Source organism: Cyanistes caeruleus, chromosome 1 (assembly GCF_971803275.1).
Source record: "Cyanistes caeruleus chromosome 1, bCyaCae1.hap1.1, whole genome shotgun sequence".
Classification (NCBI taxonomy): domain Eukaryota; kingdom Metazoa; phylum Chordata; class Aves; order Passeriformes; family Paridae; genus Cyanistes; species Cyanistes caeruleus.
In genome coordinates, this window is record NC_141701.1 from 94855181 (window position 1) to 94877651 (window position 22471).

The following is a 22471-nucleotide window of genomic DNA, read 5'->3' on the forward strand; positions in this document are numbered from 1 at the left end:
GACCATAAGGTAAAACATCTAGGAAATTGTTAAAAGTAAGATGTTCTAGATCTGGTTGATAACTGATGTATCATTCAGTTGGTTCCATCTCACTTCCAAGCTGAATGTACATAACTAAGTCAGAACACTTGATGCTGAGCTAATTAAATCTGCTTGCGTTTTTTTTTTAAAGTAGACTTCATAATTTAATTTCCAAAATTTGTGACAACTGAAAATCGTAATAAAAATGCTTGTCACTGTCTGACTGCATTATAAACATATATAAGCTGACTTGCTTAGAGCTGCCATGGAAGGTTATCAAAGTGGACTCTGCCTATACAAATTTGCAGGTACCTCTGCATTCCCTCCCCTACTATAGTCAGTCACAGCCCTTCATTATATCTGAAAAATCTAGTATAAGAATATGGTTGTGCACAGCTTCTACAGACAAGTGACACTAGGATTCCATGGAAACAGAAGTATAAACAAACAGCCCGTAGCATGTGAAGGTGTAGTTTTTCTACTCTGTAGACAGCTACCTCACCCACACTTGTATCAGATTTCAGTGTCCTTACTGTCTAAGTTCACAGCTCTGTTACACACGGGTATTTTTCACCAAAAAAAATCTATGACTTCTCTGTGAAAACCTAATAATTCTATTGCTCTTCCACTTTGGTTCAAGAAAGGGGGTTGGAGGCTGACCCCAGGTAGTGGGAGGAAGAGTTCTGCCCTGCAATGTTTCCTGTACATCTCTTCAATTACCCTAAGACTCTTCAATATGACAGTCTTTAATGCAGTCTAGCTTGGAGCACTGCTTCCTCCAGTGCTCTCTAAACAGCCTGGACATCATCTGTTACTAAGCCAAGCAAATATGTGACTCACTGGGACCCTGTTAGGCCCTTTCTAACCCCTTGTAGGCTGTTACAAAGTGTTCTGGGTCAATCTAGCACTATCATCTTGACATATTACTGACTTACGGTGTTGGTCTCAGGAGCAGAGAGAGAGCTACATCACTGGCGCCCAGAATAGGAATATGTACCTGGGTTGCACATAATTTTTTTAATTATAATAATTAATTATTATATTATTATAATATATATAATATAATATATATTATATTATAATATATTATAACAATATAAATAATTTTAAATGGTTTTGTTTAGGACCCACAGAACAATTTTTGGATGAGGGGATTTTCCTCACAGAGGTTAATCGGTGCTGAATTTCCTGATACTACTCTTTGACATATTACAAAAAACGCATTGTGTCAGGATAACTCACTATCCACAGGATGGATTGCTATTTGTCAAGGTGGTACAGAGGGTCAAGGTTAGGCTGGGAAGAGTGTTTGGGGAATTATGTGGGGAAATACCTCAGAAAATTTGAGCTCTGGTTGCTGATGCCCTGACAGTTCTAGAAGAGAGAAACCACAAATCAATTATTTTGCAGATCAGTAACAGTAAATTTAAGTGTATAAAGGTTTCATGAAATCTTATCAACTGCATCTTGAATGCAGATTACTAAAACTCATGAAAATATCAGAATACTACAATAATGGATTCTACACAGAAAAAAAGCACGTATTGCTAGAGCAGTAGAAGTGACAAGAAAAGTATTTGCTACAATTTAAGCCTTTCTATTTTCTTCATGAATTTTGGGAACTAAAAAATTGATTCAACAAAATTGTGTAATTCCAAAAAAATTTAAGAATTAACTATTCCATGTCATTTTTTAATATCAAAATATAATGTTCAGGAGAGTGAGATTACTCAAATTTTTACATTTGGAAGGTGTCGTGGTTTTAAACCAGTAACTAAAAAACTACTTATTTTTTTGTTGTGAGATATGGATTAAAACAAGAGCAAAACAGGCTTAAGACTTAAAAGGAATAAAGACAGTTTATTAACAAACTACAAGAATGAGAATACCAGAATAAACTTTCAGAAAACCCCCTTATCTTCTACATCTTAATTATTTCTCTGTACACATGACAACATAGAGACAAATAACTTTAGGACTTTGGTGGTTAAAAACAGTCTTAATTCTTGCTACAGTCTTTCATCAGTCTTTGTAGAGAAACAGAAGTCTCTTTCTGTTAGCTTACGGAGTTTCTCACGAGAAAACTATTTTTCATCATAGTTTTCTATTTCTCTAATGCCAGCTGCCCGGAAATCTGTCATTAGATCTTCTCTTCCCATTTCACATCTCTAAGGTGTGTATGGGTCACAGAGTTTAGGAATCTTATTTTTAAGGATAAGTTATTCAAAGGCAGAAGTCTTCTTCATTTGTCTCTGTGAGCCTTCTTGGAAAACAGTTTTCTCTTTGCCCCCAAAGCTTCAAAATCTTCACTCAACTCAATTCCAGCAACTCACAGTATCACAAGCACTCTCTCTGTCTCTCTTCTGCTCAAAAGTTACACTTTGAATATCTCATTCCTCTTAATACTCTTATCATGAATTAAAGGAGTCTTTTTATACTATTATTGTCCATCTCCATAGCTTTAACAGAAAGATATTTCAGCTGTAAAGCATCTCCTTATTCTCTCTTTCTTATTTAAACTTAACTCTTTTCTTCACTGTTTTTGGTGGTTCTATGATGTCTCCTCTATGTTGATTGTCTCTCTCTCTGTCTTTCTGAGAAAAGGAGTAATCTGTATGTTTATCCAGGTAGTAAAAGAATTAAAAGCTTTAAGAAAACTGCAAGAGTTCATGGTGTTAAGTTTCAGTCTAGCAGCAAAAACTGAAAACCAAGCTCGGCTGGCCAGCGCTGCTTCTCTTCTCCCTCCCCCCCCCTCCACCCCGCGGCCTTGTAGGCCTGGAGAGGGGGGGAGGAGGCCGAGACAGAGCCTGCTACCTTGTCCGAAGCCGGAAACCAAAGAGAACAAGAGAATTCTGTCTGTACTTCTTAAGGGGGTGTTTACAAGTTGAATTCACTTTTTAATGGTCAGATCTGCTGTCAATTCTTGAAAATGACCGATAATTGGTCAGGAGGGAAAAACTCCCATCAGCCACCAGCAGCTTCAACTTCCTCTCCCTCCAAGCTGTCTTAAAGGTAAAGCTACCCCATGACAGAAGGCATTTACTTTCCTTGGATTTAGTATGTCTCTTTACCCCTTAGAATAACAATAAGCTAAATGGGGGGGGAATCCATTTTACCACACCTAATATTATACCCAGTTTCAAAATGGATAGTTTAAATATCTAAATGGGGATTCCTACTGATATCTACTGATATCCAGTCTGCAGGGTTTTCTACCCTTTGGTGTAAAGCTCTGATGGAGATCTGGTGACCACCTATGATGTTTATCCTAACCCTTGAAAGGACAGAGATTAATGTGCCTGGATCACACTTGACGTTCTGGCAGGGATGGAAATCAAAAGCCTTTCTCTCAAGTCCAAAGCATGCAGTCTTCCTTTTGTTATTCTTTAATAAGTGAGATTGGAAAAAACATTCTGATTTTTCTACTTACATGCAACATTCTAGCAGGTTTTTAAAAGTAGCAGTAAGGCACAGAGTCTCTGTCATTCTTAATATCTGTATTATCACTGTAGAATTAATAACAGTGTCTGGAGGAAAGGAAATTTTGGTCAGTGAAAACTTGCAAAACTATTGGAGAAACACATCTAAATATAAGCAAATAACTTAAACCACTCACTAGTTTGAAAACCTCTTAGTTTATCCTCAATTAAATTACTTATCTTTCAGATTGTTCGTGTTTGTGGCATCAATGGCTGAGGTGTTTGTGTTTACTGAAAGCTTCAGTGGGTTTCATTTCAGAAAGGGAGAGAGGAAAGTTAGCAGTTAAATTCTAAAAAGCCTCAAAATGTCCACTACAGTATGGACTTCAGCTTTTTGTTCTCCACTTGTGGTAATGATCAGTGTGATTCAAAAAGATAATGCAGCTTTCTGAGAAACCTGCTGAGATACCTATTAAGAGAAGATTTGTATTAATGAAATGGCATCATCATTTTGGCAGATGTCAGTCTTGTGAAGTCACTTTAGATAAAATCAGAACAATTTGTATAACTGCATAGCTGTCAAAAGCAGTATTTTCTGCCAACTCTTAATTACAACTTTAATTAATTTAAGCACACCCTAGTTTTTAAAGTATGGTTCATGTGGTACTTGGGAGATAGTAAAATTGATATGATCACACACAGGATTCAGAGCATGCCTAACTACCACAAGTCTGCTTTTATTTCTTTTTCCAGGCCCACATTTGTTCTAGTGGTATCTCCCAACTTCTCTCCCTCTCATTAACCACCCCGCCCGTACCTGTCAGTGGCTGCTCAGTGTATGAGACCCAGTTTGCAGAGGCCCCATAAATAAAGATACGTTAGTTGTTGCTTTTAATAAGCTGAGGTTAGCAGCAAAGCTCTGCTTCCAGAAATCCCAGACTGGATTCAGTTCATGTTACTGGAAACCAGAACTGTCCCTGGCGCAATCACTGTGGGACAGCACTGAAATAGGGAGTTCAGTACCAGTACTTCAGATATAAGGAGCACTTAGTTACCACTGATACTGTGCTCATCTCAGAAAGTTTAAATTCTAAGATCAACAGCTTTGTAAGTTATACAACAACTGTTATAAGCAGCAGTTTAGTAAGATCTAACCAAAATTCTGCTCTGAGTTCCATAGTCAAAATTGAATTTATATGACTTTCACCTTTGAAACCAACTTTTCAAGGAGCAAAATACAAGACAAGTAGGATAGTTTGTTTTTCTGAGCTGCAGAAAAACAGCCAGGTGAAACTTTGTACAAATGTGCCATCTGGAATGTAGAGTCCTCCCCAGCCTCTCTTGAAGCAAATACCTCTTGAAGGCAGAGGTTGCTGTAGTGTGCAGGAGGAGATTTCCTGCATAGAATTGTCCAGTACATTCTGACTGCTGGACAGAGGTCAGCTCAGGATCACTCCAAAATAAAGTGCCCCAAAGGGATATGTGGACATTAGTTGGAGACAATAGAAAGGGTTCCAAAATTATGGATAAGTGACTATTGGAGGAAATTTGGGGTGGTCTGGGCATTGATCTGTGGGTGTGAGCAGTGGTACTATGCATGACTCTTTTTACTTGGGTTTTTGGGGTTTATTTTTTTTTCCTTTTTACAGTATGTATAATCATTTATCACAAGTAATACTAGTACCGTTGTCAAGTTTTACTTTGTTTTAATAATTAAACCATTCTTTTCTCAACCCATGAATTGTGATGGTTTTTGGTTTTTTTTGGACAGGAGGGATTGGTTGACTAGTTGGTTTTGTTTTCTTTTTAATTCCTTTTTCCTTGTTCTCCTCACCATCCTATCATTGGTGCTGTGGGGAGGAAGTGAGCAAGCAGCTACATAAAACTTAGTTGCCAGGGATTAAACATTCCTATTTTTGAGTAAATGCAGACATCTTTAATGCAGACATATTTCATTATCATCTTTTTTGTCTTTTGGTGTTTCTTCAATTTTTTACAACCTGTTATGCTATAAGAGTAGTGGTAGCAAATCTTACATGTGTTTCTAATTGCAAAAGACAAATTAAGTTAATGTCTTAATGTCAAATTAAGTTAAGTTTAATGTTTCTAGTTTTTTAAAGTTTTCTGAGAAGGAAGTTTTTGAATAGTTACGTTTATTATTTCATTATAGAATACTGACCACAAAAAAAATCACGTTCTTGGTTGTACTGCCATAAAGACATTTCAGGTCACTTAATGAAGTAATAGAAATAAAGGGAGTTTTTTATGCTAGAAAGTGTTATTTGACATATTAATAAAGAATAAAATTTTATTTAACATAAAAATTTATTGAGGCTGAAGCCAAATTTTCCTATACTGTGTTGTAAAAATTGGCTAAAAGATATTTAAAGCTAAAAGATAATTAAAAAATTAAAATTTTTACAAGCTAATGAAGAGATCTTTTTCTGTATAACATTCTATCAAAGTAATTAATTGGCTGAACCAGATTTTACATCATTATAGATTGCAGAGGTAGCAGGCAATTGGAATGTGATATGTTCAGCACCACTTTACCCATTTTTTTCGTTCCCTGTGCAGTTATTTATGTCCTAAGTTCTGAAAACAGAGGAAATTTTAAGTTCAAATACAAGTTACTAACCAGTTCCACTGGAAGTATTGTTTCCATAAAAAAGAAAGTGTGTTATCATCTTTATGGATGTATATTGCTGAAGTTAAAATGTGTATAATAATGTTAAAGATAAAATAAAGATAATGTTTATCTTTATATTCTGAAAAACAACACTCACAATGTTACACATAAATGTTGGGTTTTTTTCATACAATTGATTTGTTTAAGGAACTGAATTAGTGCAAGTTTTAATTTGGAAAAATTTTCTCTCATTTACTTTTGACACCTCTGGGTTTTTGTTTGTTTTTCAGGAACTGTAATTGGTGTTGTTATTTATACAGGCAAGGAAACACGAAGCGTAATGAACACATCCAATCCAAAAAATAAGGTAAGTTGGTCTTCCTCTGTGATTGCCAGATTCTGTCCTCAGAAAAAAATAGATGTACCTAAACTGAAAAATCAAAAAGTTTTTAATGTGTTTCATGTGTGCTGCTACCTTGAATTTTGGTGCAAGAAGTGAACCCTGCCACAGTCTCCTTTGGAAAGTAAAATAATTTTTCCTTTAGCTAGGAATGTTACAGGTAGTAATGGGGGCATTTGTCTTTGAACTATCAATGTTCTTCTTCACACCTTTATAATTCTGTCTCACAGACACTTCACTTCTCCCAGATTATTTCACTGTAAAGTATTTGCTAAAGGTACACAGTATGTTTAAGGAGTGTTTATAACAAGTGGTGGTAGAACAAGATAACTGATGTTCCAGTCAGTACCCAGAACACTCTTTCAGGGATTTTTGCAAGCAATTAAAATATTTTCAAGGATTTTTCAGTCAAGAAGATACCAGAAGTTTCAGTGCTTCTCTCTGTAAAAGATTTTCAGTTCTAAACACAGCAAAGAGCTCTTCACTTAATCAGTAATGTTTCTAATGTAAGTTGGGGAGCACTCTCAAATAAAACTTCAGCTGTGGGCTGTGCCTTACAGCCTAGACCTGTGTTTAGAAATATATAATTATATTAAGAAAGGAAAAAAATGATTGCAAGAGGTTTAGAAAAAAGATCAACTGTGACAGGTTGCCATTTTCACGCCATTCATAAGTTGCTCTGAGTAGGAACATCAAGAGTGAAATGATAATATAAATTGGTTGAAGCGGTTATTGCAGTCCCCTGAGTGTATTGATTTGTGTTTCTAATAAAGAGATGCTTTTAAATGTCTCATTGACAGAGACAGGTGATATGTACCATTACCAGGATTAATATGGCCTTTTATTATTTTAATCTTTGTAACATGCATTTTAAACTAATAGAGTAAAATGGAACCAGAATATTTGTGGTGTATGGTTATTTTCTCTTCTACCTGATACCAAGACGAGCCCCTAAGTAACAAAATCTTTCTGTTGAGAATGCTGAGCAACTTCTGACGAATAAGTAATTCTCACAGGTGTTTAAAATATAATTATTTAATGTAGTAAACTAATAGGGAAGTATGCATGAATGTAACATGCATTACCTAAATTCAACAGATTCTGGGGATCCATTAGGCTTTTAGTAAATGTTAATTTTTTTGTATGTGACTATTTCAACAATAGTATTGGCATGGATATTTTGTCTCTGTGGACTGAACAACCATGTTTAAAGCAGTAATCAACATGTAACATGGCCAGTAAGGATGAATTTGGGAGCTGAAAACAGGAAAACACTTACAGCTCTCACAGCTGAGTAAGTGCTAAAATGGAGTACTGCACCATAAAAAATAGCTGTCATGATTTTAAAGATGAAGTTTTATCTGTACCTTTCTGTGGAATCTGCATCTTACTATCACTTTATCTTCTGCCATGGGATGAGATTGGCTTGCATATTTCTGCATGATATGACCTGTCTGTAGGTGATATTTTGTGCTAGCTAGCCATGGAGAAGGTAGACAAACAGTACTCAGTTCATTCTTCCTCTGTGTACTCAGGAATCCTCTTGTGTTTTCTCAGGCTTGATGATAATGGTTGCATGTTAGGTAGGGTGTGTGTAGTATTAGGACTCAAAAGGAGGGTAAAGGGAGTTTAAAATACCCTTTGAGAGTAGAAGATATATTACATTTGAGAGATTAAAGATTTGAACATTAAAAAAAAGCAATTTGCATCCAACTTGCTGAAACAAAATTAAAATTAAATTGATCAATTTTGCTATTGCTGCAAACTTGAGAATAAGTCTGCAGCCTTTTCTGCTTTAGGAAATAATTGTTTGAAATACTGCTTGAAACTAGTTTTAAATGGCACATTGTCTCTCTCTGCTGCTCTTTGAAAACAAATACAAATAACATTTTAGAGATTTTCCTGTACAATGTTTTGACAGACTCTTGTTGGGCGCACAGTTCAGTGATACTGGTGTCTTCTTTCTCTGGGAGAAAGCAAACACTGAGATTTATGATTTCCAAATTACACTGTCAAACTGAAACTCATATGTCCAGAAATATGCAAGAAATACATAGGCCTGACTCTTATCAGTCCTCTCTTCATTGAAATACAATTAATGCTACAGTTGTATATTTGCTGGAGAATAACATTACTGCTGTACTTCATACTATAAATTTGTTTTTTCTAATGGTAGATTTTTAGTTTTCCTTCTTAAGGGTAGATGCTTCTTGAATGAACCAATTATATTGAAATTTAGAGATGCAGGCCTGCTCTATAAGCACTCATCAAAAGACTAAAGCTGAAATAAGTTTAGGAAAATTTGCATAAGAAAAATTGTGAAATTTATGTACCTGTTCAAGCATGGGATTTATCTGTATGTTAAACTTAGAAGGATTTATTGTGTTTGCTGAAGTATTTAGTCATTCAAGCAACAATTTTCTTAACTTAAAGTCAACACTTACTTGTTTTATTACAATTGTAAAAATTGTTTCATTGCCTTAGGATGCAGACACAGTCTGAAAAACACAAAGATAGAGAGCATAGAATTTTCTTAATGGATCAATTCAATATGTTTTTAATTCCAACAATATAAAGAAAAATTATTTCTGGAAAGGTTTAATTTCAGTCTAAAATGATATATGTTCTGTGCTTCAGATAAATGTGGAAGTGGTAACATCAACATTATAGTGTAATGACTCTCTGCATTTTACCTCATTGGCAGTCACATCAGCTTACTCAGGAATGCAGTTTCAGCCTTTAAAGAAAAAAAAAAATCAGATTGAATTGTGCTCCTCACAATGCTGTAATCAGTAATCAATCCTATTTGGATAGATATTCTTAAACCTTGGCTTTCTGGATGAAGTTGGACTTGTCAATGCTAAAGGTCATTTATAGGTGTTAATTAACCAAGAGGGAAATTAACAAACTAAGGTTATTTATTTATTTTGTCTGGCATTTTGCAGTGTTTTCTCATTCTTACCTATTTAAAGTGCAGAACAGTTTTTTCTTATCTAAATTCAGAGTTGCTTTCGCAGCTTTGGTCTTCATAGAAAGCAAGACTGTTGGTGCAGCCCTTCTGCAAATGTGGCTTGTTTCCCTCAGTGGAAACAGATTTTGGGGGTGAAGTTAAAAAACCACAGTCTCCTTGGTGGGAGATGGAAATCAACAAAATGTATTTTGTACATTAAGATTGAAACTTTAAAATTACTTGGACTTTGCAATATATATCTACACAGTAATGCATCAGAATTAGTAGAAATTATCATAAATGGAACTCCTGAGAAATCAGTAGCCTCTCTAAAGGAGCTACAGCATGTAATCTGCCTAGTGTGCTTCAGATTAGTATAAAAATAGTTTTAATGTTGCTAATCCTTACAAGCGGCATTGAAAACACTTTTTTCCCCCCCTTATTTTATGGAATTCTACTTCTGCTGTTAAATTTTAACATCAGAAGTAAAACTTCATAGTAAACATTTAGTATTCATCAAAATAGTAATATTGTTTTTACCCTAATTCTTAACTAGCCTGAAAGCTAACTACTCTTGTGGTTCCTGCTTTTGTTGCTTGTTTGCTGTTTTCATTTGGTTTCTTTAAGAAATGCAAATCTCAAAAGGGTGGTTGTTTGTTTTCTTCTTGTGTGCATATGTTGCCCTTGGTTATTTGTAAACGGCCTTGCTATTCTGATGAGCTGAGGCAAAATCACTTTGCTTCTCTCCCTCTCCTTCTCTCTCTCTCTCTCCTTCTTTCCTCCCACAAAATTTCTTCCTAGTGTTTTGTGACCAAATTTACTTCTCTGTGTTTAAAAGGCTTTTATCTATGCTCTTTCTCCCTTTTTTATGAGGATGATTTTTGAAAAATATTTGCTAAAAAGGGACACCCCTACCTCCAATTCTTTACCTGGAGTGAAATGGAGTGGCTGGAGCAGATTCATGTGTTCCCAGAAGCAGATGTCTCTTCCCCAGTTTCCCTGTTCAGCGTAGCTTTTTCAATACTCAAAATATATGCTTCTTTTACCTTGACACATTTTTTTGAACATCAATAAATTAGCTTGTCCAACTTCTTGTTAGTGGTATTCTTAAGTAAGCCATTCTTATCTGTTCTACCCCAAAGGCTGACATTTCTAAGTCAAATTTGCATTTCTGTTCAGAGCTTCATAAGGACATTGACTTTATCCTGCTGCTACATTGTTGTGCAAGAGCCCAGTAAGTTCACTTGCATATTTTTTTTACTAAATTGATGATTTGATATTCATAGACTGTTTGAGAAGAATGGCTTTCTCTGACTGTAAGTCTGAAGGGTCAGGGTAAGAATAGAAGAGTGAAAACTGTTACATGGCTCTTCATGGCAAATGTTAAGGATTTATAAGGAAAGTGTTTATGTTGCACTTTTTATTGGAGTATAGTCTGCTGTAGTTAATCCTCCTAAATGCTTCTCTTTGTATTGGATAAAATTGAGAAAGTTGTCACCTAGAGGAAGTATATAGTCCCTGTACTTAGTTTGTCCCCTGACAGAGCTTCTGTCCAGGAAAGTGCTGAACTACCAGCTTCCCATGAAGCATGAGAATCCCTCTCTTGGTGTACGGGAGAATTTGTGGGATCAGGCCACAGAGAAATACATATAATGTAGTGTTGTTGATGCTTTTCTCTCTTCCTTTGCATCACTGAGCAAAGGAAGGAGAGTAGCGCCTTGAAAAGCCTAGAGTGTCTCAGCAAGAAGGATGGAACAGTGTTAGGTAAGAAGACAAAAGGTATTTTTCTTTAAAAGTTTGGAAACAAAGGGCTAAATGGCAGAGGAGGCACATTTGCTGTTCCAAAATGAGAATGTAGGAATGTTGATGCTTGGAAACAGTCAGCAGTGTTTTGGCAAACCAATGACAAAATTTGGGTGTCCTTTACTCTGATACAGAGAGAACATCTACCTACTATAATTATCTTTAACACCATTAACTCTGAAATAGCAAGTGTCAGAGTGGAAATTTCAATCCATTGCTGACTAGTATGGAAAAAGCATAATTCCACATAAAGGAGCTGATGTTTTCCATTTTCTTTGATACATAGAAAACTGGAAGAATGCTAGATTTATACCATGGTTTTAAGACAATAAGAAAACAGTAAGACTGAAAGTCTTGATTGACTTCCTTGAGTGTATATGTAGGCAGAAATCACTTAATGCAAACAGTCTGTTGTGCTGGGGGATTTTGTACACTCACGTATTTTATTTACAGCACGCTGCTTCTTTTCAGAGACTTGGTAGGGCACTTTTACCCACACTAGCAATGTTTTTCAAGTAGTGATGTATATATTTTTATTATCTTCTTCTTTACATTGTTCTCTAAAGAAATAAAATGGTCATACTAGGAAAGGGAAACTGAGGCATGAGAGAGATAAAGGAGGTGGGGTGGGAGGAAAGCGGAAAAGCCACAAAAGAAATAGGAACTGAGAGTGGTCAGTTTAAGGTATTCAACTTAATTTCTCATCCAGCCTAGCTGAATGTTTTCCAATACTCTTAGGTTTCAAAATATACTAATTTTGGGTTTGTGTGCATGTGATGCCTGTAGCATTAAAGTTGATCCTAATGTATTTTCTTTGGCATCTCAAAAATACTAGATCATGACTTGCTTATTTACTTTGCTGTCATATCCCTGAGCTAGAGAAGTTGTTCCATGATATGGCCTGCTATCATTTCATAAGTTAAAGTTACAGAATAACCTATGCCCTGACTTCTTATTTGTTCTGAAACCAATAATCAAACGTATCATGCAATTGATATACCAAGGCATTTGAAAGGTCTTTTCTGGCTGTGTGTAAGTTGTGTGCTACGCTGTGTTGCTGTGTGGTGCCTGATGCACTCAGCCTGAGTGCTGCACAAGAACCAGACTGAAGAGGTTGGCTGAGCTGTGTTATGGTACTGCTGAATGTTGAATCATTGTCACTTTTTCAATTGGTGCCACTTTCTGTTTACAATCCCACTGTAAGGCAAAGTATGGGCAACAATATACAGTTTACTTCTAAACAAAATCATTGTTATACTACAATATACAGAAGCGAGGGAATGGCTCTTGGGTAGTGCAAGAGAATTCTCACTGTACTCTGGGTATACTTCTGAGTTTACTGTATAGTTTAGAGATAACTGTATATTTTAGAGATCATGCCAAACTCTCCCACTGATTTTGCAAAGCCACATAATTTATTTACACCTGTAAAATTCCTACAAGGTTAAATTTATTCCCTATTATAAGGTTATAAAAAGATAAAAATTAATATATGCCAGAACATGAATGATAAGCCACAAGCCATGTCTAACTTGGAGTCCTAAATTCTTTTGATTTTCCATCAGAAATGTGATGTTCTGTGATCACTCTCTTCCCATTTTGGAGACTCCCATTAAAAAGTTGCTTGGATTTTGTCATCTTAGTATTTTTAGAACACGTGTAGGTTAGAATTCGTCTCAGTAGTTCAGTGCCATTTCACAGTGATGTTTAAGAAAGGATCAGTGGTGGAGTATACCATTTCTGAAGTACTTTATTAATCTATTAAAATATATTAACCTCACAAAATAGAACAATTGTTAAAATGGATCAGCTTATGGAATAGCAACAGCCTGCTATTCAGCTTATTCACCAGAAATTACATGTATTTTACCTGTGGTAATCTAGGCTAACATTAATTATTTGTGGTTAAGTAATCATTTGAAATGCTGTCATTCTACAGGAGACAGTGCAAAAGGGAGTTTCCTTGCACATTTGGCTTGTGGGGAATATCCCAGTAAGCTCTTAGAGAGGCAGACTCTGATGGCTATTTCCTCTCAGCTCCTGCCTCCACTGCTGCTAATCAGCTGAGGGAGTTTGCTTTTACCTTTACATTGCTCCTTACAGCTTTGTTGCCATTGTCAATTTAATCATGGCAAAATGCAGCTGCTGGGAGGTGGAGATGGTAGGAGCAAAGGGCACAGCCTCTCAGAGGGTACTTGGAACCTCATCCCATGGCTTAGAACTTTCAGAAGGCTCTACATGCAAGGTCTTGCTGGCAGTGAGTAAGCTAAAGCGGTGGCAACCAAAATACTGATGTTGTGGAAGGAGACTGTTGTGTACATGTTTTCCTACATTGGGGTTATGCTCCGTGCACTGGGTGTTTGTTAATAAGAGTAATGTACCACATTCAGCGCTTTTATTGTGTGTGGGTTTTTTTTCCTTATTGTGTGTATTTTATTTGAAATCTGAAACCTTATTTTTGGAATTATTTTTTTCCTTAGTTAAGATCCATACAAAAACATTTCTGAAATGTACAGTTCCAAAAACTTGATGCTGCAACTGTGTAGAAAGTCAGGTGTGCCTAAGGTCCTTAGTTGTTGAAGGGAACTAGTTGAACTCCAGCTGTTATAAGGGAAAGCCTATATAATTTGTCTTTTGTATAATTTTCATTATTTCTGTAATTGTTTTCATATTTTTCTGAATAAGCTTTATTTTTTCCATTATGGAAAGGAACTATATAATAAGGAATAGATATATTAGTTTTAGTGATGGGTAAGTTCAAAGTATATTGATCATTTTTGTAGATGCTCACAATTCCAGTTTCCACAAAAATTCACAATGCAGATTTTCACAACTTTTATTTGGATGCTTTACAAGCATTAACTATTGTTTACTGTTATTATTGGATATCCTTCTCCTTGTGTAGAGCAAGTATATAAAAACGTCTTTTGAGGATTTCATATGTGTGAGTCAATAATTCATGCAACTGAAGTCTCGTGTATTTTCTCTAATTACTGGAGGCTCAGAAACCATCATGATTCACATGACTTGAAATCTTAGTCTACAGTGATGGATATCTAGAAGGAAAGGAAATTCTCTCCATATCAGGACATAGTATTTGTTTTCATGTAGGCTGAACATAGTGATCATAACTAAGATAATTTACTGAGTTGTGTTTGCACACTTGAAGTAACGAGCTTGTCATATTCCTAACAAATACAATCTTTGTCGTTCTTTTTTACCTCAGTTCAGAGAGCATGCCTATGGATACATTTAGCATTAAAATCAGCATTCCAGCTTCTACTAGATGAAATAATGTAGTTTAGATTGTGGATTAGTTTGTGAAGAGTGGATTGCTCTTTGTATTCTTAAAACTCATTCTCTTCCCATTATATCTTTTGGAATGTATCCCAAAATACTGTTTATATAAAACAGCATTCAGTTTGATTTCTTTTATAATTTGGAGACATTGTGGAATCTTTTCTTAATCTTATAGTCTCCAAGGAATTCACTCAAATATTTTCTTTTATAAAAGCAGAGATAAATGACTTGTGACTCAGCTCAAGAAAGAAAATAAGATTCTTACTGATGCCTACTGGGTTTGAGGGATAGGCTTTTCTTTTTAGTTTTTTTTTGTTCTGCCTATCACACAGGGCTCTTTTTCTAGTCTAAGTTTGACATTTTGGATCAATTTTGATTTGGGGTTTTTTGAAAGAACTGTTAAAATTTTTTTTGATTCAGTTTGTTGTGATTCCCTACTATATGTATGATCTCTGGAAGAGATTCTGCCAGCACCAGTCCTCTGCTTTGTATTCAATATACCTTTCTTCTGACTGCATTCTCCTTGCCTTGTTCTGCTTCTCCAGCCAGTTACCCTGGTTTGTCTAATACTTTTACTAGTTCTTCCCTTCCCTTTCCTCTTCCCCTTCTCTCATCTTACACTTGCTTGTTTCTTCTCTGACAATGTAGTACATTTGTGAAGAAGAAGGTTTAAGTCTTTGATGAAATTATCAAATATTAATCGGTCACAATTTGTTTACCTTGAAAAATGGTGTCTTGGTTAGTGTGCACTCATTTTGCAGTGACAAAAAAAACATGATCCTGGTTCACCTCTTCAGCTCTTATCTGCATCTTTCCACGTGTTCCTTTCTCCTTAGCCTATCCAGCCCTTAGCCTATCCACCTTCCCTTTAAAGCTGCTTTCATCACAGCTCATGTATCTTTCATCTGCTCTGCTATCAAATTGTTGGCTTCAACTTATGAATGCATGGTTGTTTTTTTAAGTTTTATGCATGGGAAGAGATTCCCCATAAGCAGCTGAGTAGCCTTTTTATTTACCTTATCTATACATACTTTGGAAATCCCCAAAGGTTCTCTGGTTGTGTGTCCACCTCTTATTCTCACTTTTGGGTTTTTGTTTCAGCTATTACTGTATCATTTGCACTCAAATCAATTTGTCTGTTCCTTGGCTTGTTAAGGTAGTTTATGCAGTACCTAGTGCAGGGCTGTGCTTCATCTAAGTGGATCTCACTCTTGATTTGCAGCTAAAAAAATATTGAAGCAAGTTTGTGTGTGTTTATAAATTTGGAGGTTGTGGGAATTCATTTTTGCAAATGAGATATACCTAATTGTGTTTGAGCTGTGAAACAGTACTTCGGAGGGCACTGTCAGAAGTGTGGAGGGTACCCATTAAAGTGTTGTATTCCATGTATGAATCTTCCCTTGGCCTTTTTTTCCTCTTGCACTGAAGCATGTATTCAGTCAGTATCTTACTCTTGCACTGAAGAAAAAGTGTGTTTATGTAGCCCCTCCTTTGAGACACAGGTTTGAATTGTTTAGCAAATACATTAGCTGATGTTCCTACTAGTTTTGTAATGACTCTCCCCATTGTGAGGTTAAGATATGCTCTGTGTGCAGTTTTATTTTCAAATGTATTTAATTCTGTGAACACTAGGTGAGCTTTTAATGCCTTGCCTAATATTTTATATTCAATTTTGACCTTCCAATTTTCTTTGAGAACCTGAATAATTTATTTCTAAGTGCTGGAGAGTTTTATAGTTGTACTACACAACAGTTTCCTTGTGGAAGGTCTGCTAGCTTCCAATGACCCTTAGCTGCCATCTGGTACAAATTCAAAGTGCTTCTGTCATCTGCTGCTAATTGCTGTCACCTGCATATTGCAGTCACTGAGCAACTTGGAGTGCAGTAAAGCAGGAGGCGTACTGCTTTGTATAACTGCAATCTATCCATAATACCCATGATTTCTTTATTAATATTAATTTAATAATAAAAGAAGTACATGCTTCATGAAATGGTATGAATTAATATAAATGGCATTTCATGTTTATTTTAGTAACTTTCAGGGTTTAATCTGACATTCAAAAATGTGTGCAGATTTGTATTATAAATATATTTATTATTTCGGTATTCTTCAGCCTGTTTATTCTGCTGAGATTGTTCAAACTGAATCTTACGGAAGAGTTCTTTAATCTTTTTTGTAAGCTGATAAGCTTTAGTCAGGGCACTAGCCTACAGCACCATATTATATTAATGTATTTTACTTGTAATTTAGAGAACAAGAAGAATATCCTGATCTGAAGGCTAAACTGTCCCCTGTGGCACTTGCACAGCTGATAATCGTGAACTAGAAAGATGTGTATATCAAATAGTTTACAAAATGAAGCCAGCTGTGTTTCCCTACATACTGTGGCTTCCTGACATGCATCATTAAACCTTATTAGCTACTTCCTTTTACAAAGATTCTTGTAGTCTTGAACATTGCATATTAACATTTTCTGCCCCTCCAACTGGAAATTATTTGCTTTATTGTAGAGTGTCAACTTGCTCTAGTTTCTGATATGCGTTCTAATTGGTACTTTAGAGTATAATCATAGTGAAATACCACTCCGTGCATTTCTTTATTTGGAAAATTAATACAGACCTTTTCACTTCATCTGTCAATCTGTGCAACTTTTCACACAATTCCCAACTGTTGGGATTGCTTGCAAACCATTAAGTATGAAATGGTTCATAAAATGTCTTTAAGAATATAAACACAAAAAGGAGTTGACTTTTATGGTAAGATTTTTTTTGTTGTTGTTGCTTCCTTAATAGAAATAAAGCTATTTCAGCTGATAAATTTAATGATGTAGAAAACCTGAAAAATGCAGCGATATTATAAAGTTAATTTTTGTTATTCAGATGAGGCTTTGTTTAATAAAACCACCATCCTGCACACATGCACACACACACCACTTGATTGCAGAATTCTGATAATGAAATGCAGGTCTTAAAACTTAAGAAAGCCGAATTTTGGAAATATTAATCTCTCTGTCAGTAAAAACAGATTTGGAATTAAGTACAAAATTTGAAATATGTGTTAGGTGTATGCATTTGTACATATTTACAGCTCTTTTGTATGTCTGACCAGAAAGACAAATACTTCTGATCTCTATGGAACAATATTATGGACAATATTATTCCAGAACCTTATTTGTTTGTATGATCCCAAGAATAATTTCAAAACAACGTGTTCTGTTAATTGTTTTGAAACATATTTTGTGTTTGTTTTAGGACAGAAGGCACTAGTAACACAGACATTATATAGATTATGAATAACATGTAACTGTATTAAAAAAAAAAAAAATTAAGAACCGTCCTATAAACCTTTTTGTTGATGTTCCTTATCTAAAAAGTTTGATATTTGTTTCAGGACAGTTTTATTTGTAAACTCATCAGTGCCTTAAAATTGAGCTAGAAATTCTAGAGTTCAGGTCATAGTTTCTACCACATATTTGAGTTTGAAAATTGATGTTTTACATAATACTAGTAAGTAGTTGCACGTATTGCACTAGTAAGAAGTTGCACATGAAATCTTATCTAGAAGTCTGCATTGAGAAGATTTGTTTTTTCTGTGTCTTAAATGGTTGTGGACATTTGCTCTGGATTTATTTTGGGTATTTCTATTCAGACTTGAAGAAGGCTCACTCCCCTTTCTTTGAAATTTTACCCTATGTTCTGACATTTAATTAATCTTTTAGGAGACAACTGCTGATTTGCCACCATATGAAGCAGCTTTCAAGCTCCTTTATAATTTTGAAGTAAAAATAAAAACATGTTTATCTTTCAATATGTATCTCAGGCTTTTTGAAGCACTCTCAGCTTGAAGGCTAACAGGATTTTATACTCAGGAATAGCTAGGGGCAGAGAGAAAAGTTTGATGCAGTCAAAATGGCCTTTCTGAGTTCCTGCCTCATATGTTTTCCCCTTTATTCTTGAACATTATTGTATGTAAATATACATTTATATTCCTTATGAATAGTATTCAGATGAAAATGTTTCGAAACAAACTTTGAGAGGCTTTGTGTTGTGAGGTTGTTCATTTTTTTAACCTGATTTCCTGTGTAAGAATACTGGGATGGTTGTGTTTGTGTCTGGGCCTGTGCTGAGACAGGTTTAATGATGCACATGGAGGATACATAGCAAAGGAGGAAGGAGCTTGTAGAAATGCTCCACCAATTAATGAATCACTGCATACTACCAATTTTAATTCCTCATTCAAGAATTTTTATTCATTCTCTTGCATTTATTGGCTAATCCATCTTCTGAAGGTTTCCTCAGCCACTTTAATAATCTGTGTGTTGTATCTACTGAATTACTTAATTTACATTTCCATGAAGAAAGGTTGCAGCTCTGATTTCCATCTACTTTTATGGCATAAGCACCAAATTAATGTATCAGTGTTTCTCACTGAAATTTTTTTCCAACTTTCATTAACTTTTAAAATAACAACATGTAATAAAATAAAATGTATGTAATTTACCTGGAAAGAAATTTTGAAAATGCACCTCTCAGTTTAACCTCGAGTGAAATGGAAGGAAAACATGTTCTTTCAGCTGTCTTTAAGCTTACTTTCAGTTTGGGATAAATGAAATTCTGAAATTTTGAAATAAGCTTAGACTTTCTGAGTTCTTGGCTTCATCTATTTAATTATATTCTTAATGGAAAAATTGCCATGTGTTTTGATAACCTTAGCTCTGACCTTTCTTACCCCAGCCCTGTGTGAGATTAAACTCATTACAAAATGTAATAATCTCTTCTAATAGTTTAATCTAGATGGTCTATGAGGAGATGAGTTGCTAACAACTTATTTTGAATGTGGAATAAGGAAATGTTGGATTTCTTTAGGTGTATATTTTCCAGTATTCAATTTCAAAGATGTCCTTGAAAAAGCTGTAAAGTTCTCATACCATTGCAAAGTAATATTAAACATATTGTGCCATATATAAAACCCACAGATTCGGTCCCTACTATGGAAACACTACATTTGTGCAATTTTCTGTTTGAAAATTTTATTTAGACCTATTTAGTAAGACACATGGTCTGAAGTATAGATATATTGCTATTCCTAAAATTTATGCAAATGAAAGAGCTAGCTGTTGCTGACAATTTGTTAGGTCCCTTTTGCAGTTGTTTTTAACTTGAAGGAAGTAGTACCTGTTACTGAGCTGCTTAATTTTTTTTACATATATCTCAAATTTTTGCATTTATTTATTTTTATATATGCAAATTCTACACAATAAACATTTTTGAACCAGTTCTCTCTGTGCTAATTTTGGAGTTATTTTGGTACAGCTGATTATCTTAATCTGTGAGAGAGTAAATCATGTTTTTTTAACCTACTCAGATTTGAAAAAATGCCATCTCCATTGAGTGGGTTTTAATAATAGTGTGTAATGTGTAAAGCTGCTTATTCTGTATTCTGACCCTTCAAAGACCTGATTACATGATGGCATCCGTAGAAAAGTCTTGAGTTGAAGCCGATGATGGCCAGGCTTAAAGCAGATAAAACAAGCACATGTAAAAGGTACATATGAAATATAAATCTGAAGATAGTGTTCCAGTGTCAAATAAAGCATCTTTAAATCCTGCATTTTCCCCACTCCCGAGATTCCACGTTTTAGCAATATTTATCAGATATAAGGAGGATTGCAAGGGCTTAGGAACTCTAAATGTCTTCTGTGCTATGTACCTAGATTTTTTAAAATTGAAGAAAGCCCCGATGAATTAAGTTTCACTGTGTGGATGCTTTTGGTTGATGCAGTTTCCAGTATGACTGGTTATCTTAGATTACAGAAGCAATTATTCTAAATTGATGGGTGGTTTTGAGAAAAGGTTTTCAGCCGGTAGCTTTTAATAGGAGGAGAGTATGTTTGTAATACAGCACAGTCCATGCATGGACACCGGAATTTAAGGCTCTGTTAACCTTTTTGGATTTCTTAATGTGTTCTGTACAGCGTTTGAATCCTTCGCGTTCGTGACAGATACGCGGCCAAGTCAGAGAACATACGGCCGCACAGCATCTGACTCCCGCTGCCTTAAGGTGCCAGAGTGTGACTGTATAAAGGTGTATGAAGTGTAAGTTTTGCTGAGGAGGAAACAGAAGAGTCTGAGTGCACAATCTGAAGTGTCAAAGCCGAGTCATTAACTGGGAGCGTTTCTCGCCGCACGCGGCGGGTGCCGGGGGAGGCTCCGCGCGGCACCGACGGGCGCGGGCGCCCTCTGCTGACCAAAGCGCGCACGGCAGCGCTGCCCGCTCCAGCCTCCCGCCTGCGGGCAATGCCGAGCAAAAGCCAAACAGCCACGGCTTGCCTTCGGTGCTCTGCGCAAACACTCGTTCTAAGAATAAATATCTGACCCAAGAATATTTAGAGGCAGTGGTGTAGTTTACCAAAGCGCAAAAGTGTTAATGAAAGCCAAATTTATAGTCGGCAGGATATTAAGAATGAGTCGTGTTCAGTTTCTCTCATTGGGATCAATTGAAAGAGAATGTTTTACTACAAGCAGAGCAAATCGTTTTCATTCAGGTAAACCAGGATACAACTGAAAAAAATAAAAAAAAAAAGACACACTTAGGAAGGTTATGATAATCTGTGACTGGCATTTGACAAAACGAGTGTCTTACTTCAAACAACTGAGCCCTGCTGAAGTGTAGTTGTGGAAATAGCTCACTTACAGTTTTTATTGCAGTAGACAGCTAGAGAGAGCTAAGCACCTCTAAAATCCTGGAGAGGACTCTCAAGCTTCAATTTGAGTATCCAGACTCAGATGATGTCGAGTCTGGAAAAGGCAACAATATAAAATGGATGAATAAATGAGGCAGAGAGAGAGAAAGAACTATGTGAGTCTTCTTTTTTTCTTTTTAACAATATAGATATTTCTATTTACAAAAGGGAATTCTGCTTCCAAAGTGATTAGTTTATTTCCAAACACATAAATATTCATTTATGAATAGTGTGTTAAAGTAAAACCAGGCAAGTTAGAAGGGTAATTGCAAAACATAATAAAAGTATTTTGCTTTTAAGAGGAGTTAAACCTCTGGTTTTGAATATGCATCAAAATACTACAAAAATGTACTTGAGCTTCTCTTTCATTGAACAATAACCTGTATTTCTTCTTGAGTTTTAAAATTTCTGCTGTTTTCAATGCCTATGCATCAGAGATGGACTGATGTATGCAAAAATACAGAGAAGTAATCATAATTTGTTTCTTTGGGGATACAATTAACATTAAATATCTAAAATTATTTGTTGAAATCAGTGTAGATTGAAATAACATAACATAATAACATAATTCAGTTCCATAAAACTGCAGTATTAATGATACCAAATATTTCAGTTTGCTCAAAGGTTCAATTGCATGAAGGATGAATATTTTTTTGCCAAAGGTAAGACAGAAAATGTTTCTGGAATCAAATAAACAATTGGATTGGAGTGAACTAAGTAAGTAAATAAGTAAAGTTTATTTCAGTTTTATTAACATAAATAGACCAGTCCTCCCTCTGCATTATTGCTCAATTCTAAAATTAATAAAACCTGTAAAAGGTTTTTAGTGCTTCAGAAAATGTTTTCAAGGTTTCATTGTTGCTCTGGCAGCTAAACCAGTAGTGAGACCATGTTTGAAGATTGATACCAGAAAAAGCAGGGACAGGTGACATTTTTAATAAACAGTCACTTTATGTATTTTTGTGTTTTCTTTGCTTTTCCCACCTTTGACTCCACTGATTAAGAGAATGAGAAAGATATTAATTACAGTGTACCATACTGTATGCAAGATTTGGTGGGTTTTACATGAATCAAGTCAGGTTTGTAGAGAAACATATTTGTGCAGACCATTGCTTGAGTACAGGGAACTAAGGCAAGATGCTTGCTAAACCTGAATTTACTTGTTTTGATTCATAGTTATGTTGGCTTAATGTGGTTACCTGGATTG

General features: G+C 35.4%; 1 protein-coding gene across 6 annotated transcripts in view; it reads left to right on the forward strand.

The window, feature by feature from the left end:
- The window catches only part of ATP9B (ATPase phospholipid transporting 9B), a 158519-nt gene that overhangs the window by 81729 nt on the left and 54319 nt on the right, over positions 1–22471 (forward strand). For all 6 annotated transcript variants that reach the window (XM_086842951.1, XM_086842955.1, XM_086842971.1 and 3 more), the window contains one exon: positions 6360–6436. In XM_086842951.1, the coding sequence (XP_086699077.1) occupies positions 6360–6436 (77 nt within the window). The remainder of the gene's footprint in view (positions 1–6359; positions 6437–22471) is intronic.